The 15,844-nt window shown below is 46.5% G+C and overlaps 4 protein-coding genes across 4 annotated transcripts, besides 5 other annotated features; all 4 read left to right on the top strand.

Annotated features, from left to right (window-relative positions):
• Window positions 1-15,844: part of a sequence feature (sequence corresponds to BAC RPCI93-29K2) that runs on past both edges of the window.
• Window positions 2,483-2,511: a microsatellite.
• Window positions 2,511-2,538: a microsatellite.
• Window positions 5,692-5,714: a microsatellite.
• Window positions 6,369-8,027, top strand: Tb927.5.380 (75 kDa invariant surface glycoprotein, putative; the record flags this gene model as incomplete). Its single annotated transcript, XM_839619.1, has 1 exon — window positions 6,369-8,027. One exon carries the CDS (start codon window positions 6,369-6,371, stop codon window positions 8,025-8,027), a length of 1,659 nt encoding a protein of 552 aa, XP_844712.1.
• Window positions 8,557-10,128, top strand: Tb927.5.370 (75 kDa invariant surface glycoprotein, putative; the record flags this gene model as incomplete). Its single annotated transcript, XM_839618.1, has 1 exon — window positions 8,557-10,128. The coding sequence occupies one exon, from the start codon at window positions 8,557-8,559 to the stop codon at window positions 10,126-10,128; it is 1,572 nt and encodes a 523-aa protein (XP_844711.1).
• Window positions 10,725-12,296, top strand: Tb927.5.360 (75 kDa invariant surface glycoprotein; the record flags this gene model as incomplete). Its single annotated transcript, XM_839617.1, has 1 exon — window positions 10,725-12,296. One exon carries the CDS (start codon window positions 10,725-10,727, stop codon window positions 12,294-12,296), a length of 1,572 nt encoding a protein of 523 aa, XP_844710.1.
• Tb927.5.350 (75 kDa invariant surface glycoprotein, putative) lies at window positions 12,887-14,455 on the top strand (the record flags this gene model as incomplete). Its single annotated transcript, XM_839616.1, has 1 exon — window positions 12,887-14,455. One exon carries the CDS (start codon window positions 12,887-12,889, stop codon window positions 14,453-14,455), a length of 1,569 nt encoding a protein of 522 aa, XP_844709.1.
• Window positions 15,389-15,844: part of a mobile genetic element that runs on past the window's edge.

Raw genomic sequence — 15,844 nt, 5'->3', positions numbered from 1 at the left:
CAGAAGCCCTCCCATACAAAAAGGCTTCTGAGCACGTTTCGTTGTTATTATCACTATCATTATAATTATCCCCAATGTTTCAGTATCGTGTGTCCGTTCAACTACACAGAACACGGTGAGGGCAAAGTGAACAGTCCACCCCTTGTTCCTTTGTGATGCGGGATATGAGGCTCACGGCAATGTGCATGTTTACAAAAAAAGCCTCTGGGTACAATACTTTGACAAAATGGGGTGTCACCTCCATACGTAATTCGAGGAATCAATGGCAAAAAAAAGTCAGAGTCAGCTTCCAGCTGACTGTGCCCATTTACAAATTATGTGGAGGGAGAAATGAGCAAACAGTATAGCAAGAAAAAAAAAACCCATTGCATTTCCCCGACGTTAATATATTTTCCTTCCCATGTATGCACCACTCACCGAAACAGCTCACACGCAAAGACACACATTTGTAAAATTAGAAGAAGCATTGAGAAACGCTTTAAAAAACGTGAAACGGGGGCAAATACCATGGGCTACATGGAGGCTGGTGACAATACGTAGCTTTGTATATGAGGGATGCATAAAAACTAGAGGACACAGAAATATTTAATTTATAGCCTCACAACTACCTCTCCCAACGTATTTCCCCCTATTTAGAGGAATTTCGTTACTGAAAGTGGTGTATGGCGTTCATTTCACTGCCCTTTATTCGTGTCGATACAGAGGCAGAAATACTCAAACATATTGGCAGCAAACTAAGTGCTGGCATATTGGTTCCTTTCCCTTTCCTTGTATACGAGCGTGGGGGTGTCCAGGCGCGGCCACAAACCAACATCATGTGTAGCTGAGGAATGAACTGCATACAACATACACCCTTCACATATGAGAGAAAAATAATACGCATAACTACGAGCAAATCGTTCAGCGTCTCTAGACGCTTGAAACAGCGCCAAGGTTTAAACCCGCAAGTTTATCCCCAGTACTGCTGCTGATTTCCTTGTGTCCCTTTTCCCACCCCACACTTTAACTTTTACGGAAAGAAGTTCTCTGTAGGAGCGCTACTTTCAACTCTCAGCGAGCATGTCGTCACCCCTGCACCTCACCAGCGCACTGTCAATAGGTAATGCATATATAAATATATATATTTCTCACAACTAATCCGCAGTATTGAAATGGAGCAAAATAAGTTTTTTCTTCGCTGCTCTCCCGCTGTTAGTGGGAGCGACCACCACTACATCTTTTTTCACTCAACGAGAAGAATCAGGCAGAGGGGAAACAACTCCCACAGGCATGTACTTTCCCTCCATGTTCCCCTACATTTCATTTCCCCTCTCCCCCCAAGGGCCTTTCGATCCGAATAGTGTTAAAGTTTAAAAAAATAACATTGGGTAAGCCCCCCTTTTCATCCTCCACTGTGCTCTTTCGATATCCAGATACGCATATATTTTCAACCACCAGTTCCCGAATCCAGCCAAATGGAGGGTCAACTAGTTCAACAAGCAAGGCAGAAATCTGGCATCCTTTCTCCTTTTTTTTTCATGGTTAGAGGAGTCGTGGCACCAGTAAAGGAGGAGAAAGCGCCCCCTGATACATATATCCGCAGATGTATTAGTTCAGCTCTCTTCGTGGACGTTAAACCCCGCCCAGATTGCCACAGTTGTGAGGGCTAATTCCCCTTACCTGTCTATCACCTGCAGACCTGCATGCCGGGCCGTCGTTGAAACTTGGAGTGGATCCCGTTGAAGGAGGGAAGGGGCTTAACTTAGGAGCGGAGAAAAGGTGTACTTTCAAACACTTCCAAAAAGACCCCAAGGTAAGCAAATGCCCGAGTCATGACACAAGTGTTTCGATGAGAGGAGCAGATAGGTAACGCATTCGCGCATTTGCACACCTACTCATAGAGGTGCGCATGTCGCTACCTGCGTCACCGGCGTCCCTCCCCCCCCGTGGCTTCATTCTTCTTTTGGCTTTTTACAAATTAACAAGCGCGTGCGCGTCGGTGCCGCGGGCTCCTTGGGGCAGAATTTGTTTCAGACTTCCCTCTCCTGTAGAGTTCAACCGAAGCCGGTAGAGTTTTATCACCCCTCCCCCCTGGCGTACTGACAAATCAAGAAAAAAAAAAAAGGGCAACCTCCCCCTTCCCTCACTTTCCCCCAAGCCACTCCGTTCCGCCACAGTACATTCTTATCGGTAGGAAGCAAACGACCCCCAGCTTCCTCAGCTTTAACGGACAGTCTAGACACGTAGCCCACCGCTCAACCCAGCATGACCTCCCCCAGCCCGCAGTCACACTGCAATCCTTCCCGGAACGGTATTAGCACGACGGCGTAAATCCGCTTGTCGGAGCGTATGAGCTAACAGAGTCGCGGCCCCGACCATGTGGCCCTTAAAAAGGCGGTGCTGGCACATTCCCGTTTCCACTTCTTAAAAATTTATTATCACGCGGCGGGATTCACTGCGTGGCCTGCCTGACTACAGGGGGGGCAGCGGTATGAATAAGTAGTATATATATATATATATATATATATATATGTGTGTGTGTGTGTGTGTGTGTGTGTGGCGGCTCTTCGCTGCCGAGATGTCGACTTCAGTGCAGGCGTGCGTGGTGGAGGCTTCTACTCTCATTGAAGGCTGATCGTTTCGGAGTTCTACGCCTTAAAAGGGAGTTGGATTCTTCTTCCGTAATTTTCTTACAGGATGGTGCGGGACGTAACATTGCTTATCGTGCGTGAAGGGCGGTGGGGACGACGGGGTTCCCTCCAAATCTCTGAGCTTCTGCCGCCTAAGGAAGCCGCGACGATGGCCGTTGCTTGGGACACGATTTCATTTTTTTTTTTTAAAACTTTCGTTGATGACCGCCGGTAAGTTTTTTCTTTCTTCCCCCCCGTCCAAAGGAGTTTGCATCTAACCATTCGGCACGAGTGGTAGGTATTTTCTTCCTTTTCCCAGAGATACTGGCTCTCGACACCGCGGTGAGGTCTCTCGAGGGACTTGGGGAGGGACCATTTACCATGGAGGTTAACTCATCCGGGGATCTCACTCAGAGCATACGGCAGACTCTAACTTCGTGGCGTGGAGGGTTTACGTATGTGAAGGATTAGCTCTGGTGGTAACCTTAACAGGGACGTGTCTATCTGTTGTGTGCACGGAATGGGAGGCAGACGTTCCCTCTTGTTCTCCTGTCGGCACGGTGAGCTCTGTGAGCTTCGTAAAAAAAAAAAAAGAAGCCAAAAACAAACAATAATAGTGGGAGAGTTTATGGTACCGTGCGATTGTTGTGGTTGGCAATCCTTTTGTTAGTGTGAGTGGAACTTGTACGTTACCCTAAAGCTGGATGGAGCTTTCTATTGGTACGTTGAACGGTCTGGCCGCGGTCGCACCGTCAGGGTGATTGATGGACCCATGTTACTTTGGGATTCCGGCAAGTATACCTGTTCGTTTCTATTTCTCCTTTGCTCTTTGGACGCACGCACGCACGTGTGTTTGTGCTACGTGAAATTGTTGTGGGAAAAAGTATTTTTACTAATTATCTTTCGAGAGAGATTGACCTTCTGTGCGGCTGCATTGGTCGTGCACTGTTGCCTGCTCCATGTTTTATTTGCGGTAGATTTTTTTTTTTTGGCTGCAGAGGTTTATGCAAAATGGCAACGAGGCTGTGTCCGGCGCTGGTTGGTGCTGTGATGAAGCCCAGATTAGGTTGCTAACATTTTAAAGGTGGGTAGTCGTGAATTTTGCATTACTCTCTGCTTTATTTGCTTTCCTTCTGTTTCCGTTTTAACTTGCCCAATTTTTGATTGAGGTAGTGGGTTTACAGCTGCGTGACTATTTATTTGGCATGGTCACCGCAACGTATTCACTAGAGAAGCTAATATGAAGTAAAGGAAACAATAAAGTAACGTACACAAGGCACTGCGGAAGGAGTAGATCCTCCTCCTTTCTCGTAAGATTATTTTTTCCCCTGGACCGTCACAGCATTACAATGACTTTACATAGTTTCTTCCTACGGGAAGGAACTAATTGAATCAATTGACCTTTGCGTTTCTGACCTAAAAGGGGGTGAGTTCTGTATGTTAAACACCTTTCCCCCTCCTGGGCTGTCGATCCACATGTTAGTGCTAGCCGCCTTTCATCACCAGGGGGCATAATCGTCTTGACTGCTCGGTATTTCTTGACCCGTAGCAGGTTTGCATAAGGCCCGTATCTTCCTAGTCTGGACTATACACATCAAAGCATTTGTATATGTCGCTCAGCGAGTTGGTTTAGCGGGTCTCTAAGCGCTTATAGGAGGAAGGGAAGACACAATGCTAAGGAAGCGTGCGCTGCGAATCCTATGCAGGTCCCATAAATTTCTACTTGTTGGAGGAAAAAAAATTACCATTTGATTTCTTACCACAAACTAACGAAGAGAACACAAATTCATGTATCGACACGTGGGCATGGGGTGCGGTTTCGGCGATGACGTTCGGTGATGTGCGGTTGTTTCTCCCACATGGCTTTTGCTATACAGAGTGGTTGCGTAGCAGACGGTCATAAGAACCATCATGTGATGGTTTTGCCTTTAGTTTCGTGCGTCGGGAGGCGGGACATGTGATGTGTTCCGCAGGGTCGCATGTATTTGTTCACTACTGTTGAATGTTTTTGCTCGCTCAAAAGCATAGACACTACTTTCTGGCGGTGAATTTGGATGCTTCCTTGTTGGATAGCGAACATCCCCCAGCAGCAATATACGTTAGTAAAAAGGGAATAGCTTGTTCAGCATATCGTTGACACATTGTTGTAAACCTGTCTGAATCTTTATACACATTCAAGTGCGCATGAAGCAATGGATCGATTTTGATTTCCTTCCCTTTTTCCCCGTCAGCAGCACATAAAAAAACTTTTAGCTGATTCAAACAGAGACGCGATACTTACTAGTTCCTCGGTTATTTGCTAAACATTCGTTTTGCACTTCAACGTTCCTGAAGTTGAGGTATACGGGAGGTTGTGAGACAGCAGTGAAGGAGCCCATTATTTTCGTTGAATTCCGTACAGCAAACGTCTTGCCTTTGGCGTGGTAAGATACTTAGTCGACGGCTCGGTTTGATTAAAATTACTGGGAGGTAAACAACACTTTACTGCTTATGTTTGGATGCCTTCCGCATTGGGGGATTCACTGCGGCCTGCAGCTTCGGGCTGTTGACCCCGATATATTATTATCATTAGCTTTTATGATTGTGGCGTTGAGTCACCGCTGTTTTGTTTTTGTTTCCCATTATTTACCTTCTAAAAAAGGTTGCGCAAAGATATTCCTACTGTTTTTCGTTTAGGTGCGTAAATGGCGACCACGTCGATTACCATTGATTCGCTTTCATCCTTATTTTGCCATATATGCACGTATGTTTTCGTAGCACGACGTTTGCCATAATTTTCAGAGAATATAATTCGAAGAAAAAAAATTATCTTGTGGGGAGGGTATGCCATAGCAAGCTGTACTGAGAAATCAAGAAACCTTTTCGAAAAAAAATTCAACCGCTCAGTGTGGTGGTTATGCAAAACTAGTTAGGTCACAGAGGTGGGTAACGTAAAATTGCCGCGGCCCCGTCCGCTAGGCAAAACTCGTTTCCGTGATCGGTACACGGAAACAGCAAAGTGTCTCACTGAGGTGGAAGCATTTTTGGCCGAGTGACCGGTTGTACAAGACTCACGTACTTCCGTGCCTACCGCGCATTGTCAGTGTGTGTGTGTGTGTGTGTGTGATACAGTAAACCGCGAGCGACTCTGTCACTTTGTGTTTCGCCACCCAGCACTGTTGTTGATGCTTCGTGGTATGTGCCGCAACCGTTTTTCAAACATCATAGACTTTGCTGCACCCTTGCGGCTGCCACAGTCGTAAAGCGTTCCACCATCTAGCTGCTTCCCCCTTTTATCTATACACCTCTTTGTCTTTTTTCTCAGCAGCCATTTCCCGTGCTCCTGCTCTTTTTTATGATTTGACAGGCCTTGTGCTATCTTCTGAAATGGTCACTTTGGCCTTTATTTGTAAAGGCACTTTAGCTCAACGCACTCAACACCATCACCAAGGGGAGCTGCGGTGGCCGGATGGCTCATAGCATGCCGAGGTTTGCAGCTACTACGAGGGGTGTAATGAAAGACTGCCGTGGAGGTTGTCCATGTTCGGGTGAACTGCAACAAATCCGCTATTGGATACGCATATTATTTCCTTTGCTCAATCGCGCATATTTTTACTCTTTGGTCGTTTCTATCGATTCCCTTCCCTTTCTTATTTTCTCTTGGATATTTGACTGTAGTTGATTGCATATTTCTACGGCCAAGGTAACGTGGGGTTGAGACTGACAAGCTGAGGAAGTGGTGATCAGAGGAGGGTGACAGATAAGTTTTGATGGTTTCCAATGATGCCTGTTACATTACGCATTACTGCAACAGTATTTCTCCTCTGCGGCATATGTGCGCTCGATGTGACTTGGGCGGAGGAGCTAGTATGGTGGAAATCGTATGTCACCAGCGGAGGAAAAAAAGTTGATGGTGAGGGTGCACGGTCGATATGTGTTATCAAAGCAATTGTTGACCTCGTTTCCGAAAGGGCGTTTTTCCTTGAGAGTGAGGCGTTGTCGCAGCTGAGTAAAGCGAAGACCGTACTCTCGAATGTAACAATTAGCGATAACATAAGAACATCTCTCACGAAGAAAAAACAGGAGGAGATACTTATGACCAGAGAGCTTGTTGAGGCCGTTAGAAAGCACATCGAGGCGGCTTATAAGCGAACTAAAGAGGCAGCTTTGGATGCTAGCAGACTTCTTTCGGATATACTTAAATGGCACTGCATCGATGTTGAAAAGATGAGAGGGTCTCCTTATAATTATAGCACTGGCGCTAACTGTGATCCTGACGCGTTTTCAAGGGAGCGGTTCCACTATTATCACGTGAATGATCGCAGGAACAACAGTATTCTGTGTGACTACAAGGTTATCCGCAGCGGAGATACTGTTGCATCGTTTGAAACGATGGGGAGGGCACTTGACAAGTGGAATTTTGTGAAGCCCAAACCCAACCTAACGCGTCTATCTGAATGTTGGAACGGTCAGTGGAGGGACGAAGCCACTGAAACGCTGGTGCCATGCATGCTGCGTGAATCTTGGCTAGAGGATTACAACGCATCAAGGTATTCTATGAGGAGGCTCTACGATTTAACCCACGTTGCTGTCAGAATCCGAAAATATGCAGAAATGCTCTCGCTGGGCGAAGGGACGTCGGCCGAGGGCGTCCATGAGGAGGATAAGGCCGCAAACGAACGTGCCGTAGAGGAAAGGTCGAAACATCAGGCAGCCGGTAGAGTTGTCAATGAGGCGAGAAATGTCTTCGAAGATGTTGAAAAGAGGTGGCTATTACTTAAAAGGGATGCGGAAGCCAGGAGCCGGGATGCCGATGCCGTGAGGGAAGCTGAGAGCAAACTGCGGGAAGTGACGACGAAAATCGAAGAATTGAGCAAGGCACTGGAGGAGGCGAAGGCTAACAAGGAGAAGCTTGAGGCGGCCGCCCTTCTGATGGCTGGGGAGAGCAGGAAAAAAATACAGGCAGAGAAGGATGCAAAGTCTAGGTTGAGGGAAGTCGAGAAAGAGGCAGAAATATCAAAGAAGGCACTGGAAGGAGCCGAAACAGAGATGATGAAGGCTGATGATGCGGCGATTATTGCACAGTGGGAGGCAGAGGACACCTTGCGATCGTGTGCAGACTTGAAAAAGGAGGTGTACCAGAGCCTCGCGAGAGTCAGCAAATACGACAAAGGTGATGAAGTGTTTGATGCCCATCAACGTGACAACCATAGAATCACGCGATTATTAGTGCGTTTCATTATCTTACTCTTGCTGCTCGGGTCGTTTCTCTTCTTTGTCATCCGTGGGCGGAGAGAAATGCAGTTGTATCACAACATCCACAACGACGGCCTTTTTAGCGAGGAAAGAGCGGTTAAGGATACGCCGGCCATTGACGCCTTTGTGGAGTTGCCTCGCATTACTCCCACCGTGAAGCATGAAAAGGAGCAGTCAATATAGCGTAAAAAATCTTCGTCGCACTTGACAACGCCGCTCCCTTCCCCCTTCCCCCATCTGCTGCCGGTTTCGTCTTTTCACAATCTTTTGTCACATTTCAGGAATTTTACAGAAAACTTTACAACTACAACCCTTTTCCCACATACTACCGGTTTGAGGTAGGGCCGCATTGGTAGCTGCGGATACCAGTGCTGATGCCTTTTTTCATACGTATTGCTTATTTCATGTGTTAAGGGTATTCATACATTCCTTGCGCTACTATGAAGGGTGTAATGAAAGACCGCCGTGGAGGTTGTCCATGTTCGGGTGAACTGCAACAAATCCGCTATTGGATACGCATATTATTTCCTTTGCTCAATCGCGCATATTTTTACTCTTTGGTCGTTTCTATCGATTCCCTTCCCTTTCTTATTTTCTCTTGGATATTTGACTGTAGTTGATTGCATATTTCTACGGCCAAGGTAACGTGAGGTTGAGACTGACAAGCTGAGGAAGTGGTGATCAGAGGAGGGTGACAGATAAGTTTTAACGGATGTCAACGATGCCTGTTACATTATGCACTACTGCAACAGTATTTCTCCTCTGCGGCATATGTGCGCTCGATGTGACTTGGGCGGAGGAGCTCTCTGTTGCGCAAAAACAGTATGTGACAGCACATGGGCGGCAACTTGATGGTGAAGCTGCGGCGACACTGTGTACCATGAAAAAGTTGCTTGACGGTGTGAACTCCAGGGTTGACACATTTGAACAACAAATCTATATGTATGTCAACAATGCGAATGCGAATTTTCGTAAAATATCGGATGACAAGGTAATGGCAGCATCGCTATCTGGAGATCAACATCAGCAAATGCAGTACATGAAGACGAGGCTTGACGACATCGCATATCTCATGAATGCAACCGAAGGAAGGGCTAAAAAGGCGGCGGCAAATGCAAGCGCAGCTCTCGATGAGGTGCTAAAATGGCATTGTGTTGACAGGACGGAGAGTCGCGAGTCCTCATACAGTTCTACTCCAAATGCAAATTGTGAACCTAACGCGTATAAGCGAGACTACTACTATGAACATTCGAGGCTTGATCCCCATAAATACAGCATTTTATGCAACTACAAAGTGGTCAGTAGCACCACTACTCAAACGACGTTCTCCAACATGGAGAGGGCACTCGAAATATGGAACCAGGTAAAGCCCAAGCCGTACCATATGCGTGTTATGATATGTGGAGCGGGCGCACCCGTTCACCAAGCAGCTCCACCAGGGCGACCATGCACAGTGCTGGAGAACTGGATGCGGAGCTACGAAGTGGCAACCCACTTGATAGCGCGGCTCCACAGGGATTTGGATGTTGCTCTATTCGTATACCGCTACTCTGAGAAAATCCTAGAAAGTTCGAAGGAGTCTCTTGCACAGCATGAGGAGAGAAGGAAAGCAGCAGAGGCGCGGGCGGCGGAGGAGGAGGCGAAACGCCAGGCTGCTGAGAAGGCTGCTGAGGAAGCGAGAAAGGCATTTGAGGAGGCTGAGGCGAGACGAGTGGCCGCTGAGGAACAGGCGGAGGCCAGGCGCTTGGAAGCTGAGAAGGCTGAGAAGGCAAAGGAGGCGGGTCAGCCGGTGAGTGAAGAAAAGAAAAAGATGTTGCTGGAGGCTGTTGAGAAAGCTGAGGCAACTGAAAAGGCTGCAGAAAAGCAGGCAAAAGATTCGAGAAAGGCATTTGAGGAAGCGGAGGAGGAGCGCGTCAAAGCCACCGAAGATGCAGAGGCTGCAAAGCAGAACAGGGATACCATCGGACGGTCCGAAGAGGAACTGAAGAAGGATGTAGAAAAATTGGCGGAGGAATTGAAAGAGGAGTCGAAAGAAAGTGGTGAAGAGGACGACGTAAATGCTGACCATGATGATGAGGGCAGCGAGGCCAAGAGTGGCTGGATTGGGACAACGAAAGTGTTAGTATTTTTAATTCCTTTGCTTTTGCTGTTGCTTGGGTTGCTTGTGTTCTTTGTTATTAGGGGCCGTAGGAAGGCTGAGGTGAAGGATGATATAAACATAGAGGAAGGCGGTGCTAAAAGCAAAAATACGAAGACCGCAGCAGGTCTTGACAGTGATATTTAACCACCTTCTCTTGTGCCCGAACACGAAGGAACAGACATAGGCATTTGTGTGTATGATTTTGGAACTGGAATTGAAATCGGTTGCTATAAGTGATATAAGGGTGCTTTTTATATGTTTTCGTTTCTTGCTTTTTATACCGTTGCTTGTAATGTTTCGGTCTGACCAGTTCCTTGCAGCTCATCTCAAGGTTATTACCCTTTTCCCACATACTACCGGTTTGAGGTAGGGCCGCATTGGTAGCTGCGGATACCAGTGCTGATGCCTTTTTTCATACGTATTGCTTATTTCATGTGTTAAGGGTATTCATACATTCCTTGCGCTACTATGAAGGGTGTAATGAAAGACTGCCGTGGAGGTTGTCCATGTTCGGGTGAACTGCAACAAATCCGCTATTGGATACGCATATTATTTCCTTTGCTCAATTGCGCATATTTTTACTCTTTGGTCGTTTCTATCGATTCCCTTCCCTTTCTTATTTTCTCTTGGATATTTGACTGTAGTTGATTGCATATTTCTACGGCCAAGGTAACGTGAGGTTGAGACTGACAAGCTGAGGAAGTGGTGATCAGAGGAGGGTGACAGATAAGTTTTAACGGATGTCAACGATGCCTGTTACATTACGCACTACTGCAACAGTATTTCTCCTCTGCGGCATATGTGCGCTCGATGTGACTTGGGCGGAGGAGCTCTCTGTTGCACAAAAACAATATGTAACAGCAGGTGCTCGGCAACTTGATGGACAAGGGGCTACGACACTGTGCGAAATGAAGAAGATGCTTGACGGCGTGAACTCCAGGGTTGACATGTTTGAACAGCAGGCGTATATGTATGTCAACAATGCGAATGCGAATTTTCGTAAAATATCGGATGACAAGGGAATGGAGTTATCATTCCCTTCAAATAAGCTTCGGGAAATACAGTACATGAAATCGCTGGGCAATGGCATAATCAAGTACATGGGGGGCACAGGAGAGCGGGCTAAGGCAGCGGCGGCAAATGCAAGTGCAGCTCTCGACCAAGTGCTGACGTGGCATTGTGTTGACAGGACGGCGAGTCATGACGTCCTTCCTGGCTACGGTCGAAATGAGAACTGCTTACCCAACGCGTACAAGCGAGACTACTACTATGAACATTCGAGGCTTGATCCCCATAAATACAGCATTTTATGCAACTACAAAGTAGTGGACAGCGTCATTACACAAACGACGTTCTCCAACATGGAGAGGGCACTCGAAATATGGAACCAGGTAAAACCCAAACCGTACTCCGCTCGTGTTATGATATGTGGAGCAGGCGCACCCGCTCACCAAGCAGCTCCCGCTGGACGACCATGCACAGTGCTGGAGAACTGGCTTTGGAACTACAGAGTAACGGCACATTTAATATCGAAGGTCGAGAAGGATGCGACCCTAGCTTTAAGGGTTTTTCACTACTCTAAGAAAGTGCTAGAGGGTTACAAAGAGTCTCTTGCACAGCATGAGGAGAGAAGGAAAGCAGCAGAGGCGCGGGCGGCGGAGGAGGAGGCGAAACGCCAGGCTGCTGAGAAGGCTGCTGAGGAAGCGAGAAAGGCTTTGGAGGAGGCTGAGGCGAGACGAGTGGCCGCTGAGGAACAGGCGGAGGCCAGGCGCTTGGAAGCTGAGAAGGCTGAGAAGGCAAAGGAGGCGGGTCAGCCGGTGAGTGAAGAAAAGAAAAAGATGTTGCTGGAGGCTGTTGAGGAAGCTGAGGCAACTGAAAAGGCCGCAGAAAAGCAGGCAAAAGATTCGAGAAAGGCATTTGAGGAAGCGGAGGAGGAGCGCGTCAAAGCCACCGAAGATGCAGAGGCTGCAAAAGAGGAAAAGAAGGACGCCGAGGAATCTGAAGAGAAACTGAAGAAGGATGTAGAAAAATTGGCTGAGGAATTGAAAGAGGAGTCGAAAGAAAGTGGTGAAGGGGACGACGTAAATGCTGACCATGATGATGAGGGCAGCGAGGCCAAAAGTGGCTGGATTGGGACAACGAAAGTGTTAATATTTTTAATTCCTTTGCTTTTGCTGTTGCTTGGGTTGCTTGTGTTCTTTGTTATTAGGGGCCGTAGGAAGGCTGAGGTGAAGGATGATATAAACATAGGGGAAGCTAATGCTAAAAGCAAAAATACGAAGACCGCAGCAGGTCTTGACAGTGATATTTAAACACTATCACAGGTGCCCGAACACGAAGGAACAGGTATAGGCATTTGTGTGTATGATTTTGGAATTGAAATCGGTTGCTATAAGTGATATAAGGGTGCTTTTTATATGTTTTCGTTTCTTGCTTTTTATACCGTTGCTTGTAATGTTTCGGTCTGACCAGTTCCTTGCAGCTCATCTCAAGGTTATTACCCTTTTCCCACATACTACCGGTTTGAGGTAGGGCCGCATTGGTAGCTGCGGATACCAGTGCTGATGCCTTTTTTCATACGTATTGCTTATTTCATGTGTTAAGGGTATTCATACATTCCTTGCGCTACTATGAAGGGTGTAATGAAAGACTGCCGTGGAGGTTGTCCATGTTCGGGTGAACTGCAACAAATCCGCTATTGGATACGCATATTATTTCCTTTGCTCAATCGCGCATATTTTTACTCTTTGGTCGTTTCTATCGATTCCCTTCCCTTTCTTATTTTCTCTTGGATATTTGACTGTAGTTGATTGCATATTTCTACGGCCAAGGTAACGTGAGGTTGAGACTGACAAGCTGAGGAAGTGGTGATCAGAGGAGGGTGACAGATAAGTTTTAACGGATGTCAACGATGCCTGTTACATTACGCACTACTGCAACAGTATTTCTCCTCTGCGGCATATGTGCGCTCGATGTGTCCAAGGCAAGCAACTTACCTGTCGCATATAAGCAGTATGTAACAATAAATGGGCGGAAACTTGATGGTGAAGCTGTGTTGACACTGTGTACCATGAAAAAGTTGCTTGACGGTGTTGCTGATAGAGCAGACTTTCTAGAGAGGCAATCCTGGAAATATTTGAAGGTCGCGAGAGAAATTTTTCAGAAAGTGTCAGAGCATGATGATATGAGGGCGGCGCTGGGACAAAAGATGTTGGATCAGATGCGTGGTGTCCAACGTGTAGCGAACCGAACGAAAAGGAGCGTTGAGGAGGCATGGGAGAAGGCGAAGAGGGCTGCAGCGAACTCGAGCAAAGTTCTCAAGGAGTTGCTAAAATGGCACTGTATAAACAAGGAAGCAATCCGTGATTCGTTTGACCATATGGCTAACGCAAACTGCGATCCCAGTGCGTATAAACATGACTATCATCGAAATTTTGGACATGATGACGCTCGCGCATACGTTATATATTGCGAGTACAAGTCTATTCCGGCTGCAAAAACTGATGTGACCTTCTCCAACATGGAGGGGGCAGTCGAGGCATGGAATCGAGCAAAGCCCAAGGCTGATGCAAGGGATGCTGTTGAGTGCAGCAGCGGCCATTCGTCAAGAAGTGCGTCCTCCTCCGATAAACCATGCACGCTGCTTGAAAGTTGGCGGTGGGACTACGATGCAGCAAGGTATGCGATACTCAAACTTGAAACTCTAGTCCGCAATTCCTTGGGGGTGACTCACTATGCTCAGAGATTTCAACAGATTGGAAGGGAGTCTCTTGCACAGTATCTGGAATGGAAAAAAGCAGCAGAGGCGCGGGCGGCGGAGGAGGAGGCGAAACGCCAGGCTGCTGAGAAGGCTGCTGAGGAAGCGAGAAAGGCTTTGGAGGAGGCTGAGGCGAGACGAGTGGCTGCTGAGGAACAGGCGGAGGCCAGGCGCTTGGAAGCTGAGAAGGCTGAGAAGGCAAAGGAGGCGGGTCAGCCGGTGAGTGAAGAAAAGAAAAAGATGTTGCTGGAGGCTGTTGAGGAAGCTGAGGCAACTGAAAAGGCTGCAGAAAAGCAGGTGAAAGATTCGAGAAAGGCATTTGAGGAAGCGGAGGAGGAGCGCGTCAAAGCCACCGAAGATGCAGAAGTTGCGCGGTGGGACAAGGAGGGCGCCGAGGAATCTGAAGAGAAACTGAAGAAGGATGTAGAAAAATTGGCTGAGGAATTGAAAGAGGAGTCGAAAGAAAGTGGTGAAGAGGACGACGTAAACGCTGACCATGATGATGAGGGCAGCGAGGCCAAGAGTGGCTGGATTGGGACAACGAAAGTGTTAATATTTTTAATTCCTTTGCTTTTGCTGTTGCTTGGGTTGCTTGTGTTCTTTGTTATTAGGGGCCGTAGGAAGGCTGAGGTGAAGGATGATATAAACATAGAGGAGGCTAATGCTAAAAGCAAAAATACGAAGACCGCAGCAGGTTTCGACAGTGATATTTAAACACTATCACAGGTGCCCGAACACGAAGGAACAGACATAGATACATGTGTGTATGATTTTGGAACTGGAATTGAAATTAGGTGCTTGATGCAATTTAACGGTTTCCACGCAAGGTTTAGTGGAAATATTATACGCCATTAATTGTCCTTGTGGCTCCATTCAAATTGTTGATGCTTGCTTAATGTTATTTTTATAAGGTACTTTCGGGCGTAACGTGCAGGGTGAACATTTTTGTATTTATTTTAAAGGCTCTCGTCAATGGGAGTTTGGATTTACGTTTTGTGTTGATGTTTAACTATCATTTTGCTCTCGGACTGAAGCTGTCTGCAAGAAAGTGTAAACTTCGAAAGTAAGTTTTTAGGCGCCAAACATGTCCACTTGAGTACGTCCATCACTAACGGAAACTACAAATCTTCACAGAGTGGTGAGTTTGTGTGGGAGTTTCCGAACTGACGGGAAGAGATGTGAATGTACGAAGTAGGAACAGAAGAATATCACCTGATGTGTTCTTTTTGAATTTTTACAAAGCAACGAGACACGTTGTTACACATATGTTCAAGTGAAGTATTGCAGTACAATTTGTCAAATAAACAAATTTGCAGCAACTAAAGGGGAATAAATGCAACAGCAGGTCCCGAAAGCAGGGAGTTGAGTGGTCTTTAATAATAGCATGACCAAAGCTTCACAAAGGAAACACCTTGAGAAACATTCTACAATGAAAAATTAAAAACTGTGCAGGAGGAAGTCACCTAAAAGGGATGGGGAATAAAACGGTGCATCACTCTTTAATAAAAAATACAACAGCCCCTCAGTAGCTGAGGATTAAAAAAAAGAAAAATGGAGTGACACCAAGAGCACTTTTACAACCAAAAAATATACTCATTGGTGAAAGGAGTTATTATTATCATTATTGCAGTTACCACACACAAAGCCATCCGTACATCATGGCATTGGTTTTAGGAGCCAATAGAATAGCAAAGTGAGTGTGACTGAGGACTAAAACATGTGGGCAATAGGGAATTCGTCATGTGGAGTTTTTATGCATTGGCGGAAAATCGTTACCGCATGCCAGCATAGGATGTAACTGCACTTTTATTTGTTGTTGTAAGTTTACGACTCGCAAAAAGCATTGCCATTTCAGTACAGGAGAGCTCTTCCATCATTTCTATTGGACACACCGACGCGGATGTTGTTTTTGGGTCCGTCTTTACAATGCGGTAACAGATGAACCCATCAAACAAACACAACACATGTTGTAATGGGGATTCGATAATATCTTGCGGGAAGCTCCGTCCAGAGTGGTATCCAGTTGCAATATCAATGGACTGAATTAGCCAGCATTGGAGGAAAAGAAATTATACAGCTCCCAAAAAAGGAAAATGTTATACC

The sequence above is a fragment of the Trypanosoma brucei genome, chromosome 5 (genome assembly GCF_000002445.2).
Source record: "Trypanosoma brucei brucei TREU927 chromosome 5, complete sequence".
Classification (NCBI taxonomy): Eukaryota; Euglenozoa; class Kinetoplastea; order Trypanosomatida; family Trypanosomatidae; genus Trypanosoma; species Trypanosoma brucei.
The sequence above is the reverse complement of the archived record's forward strand: the minus strand, read 5'-3'. Positions and strand labels throughout refer to the sequence as shown.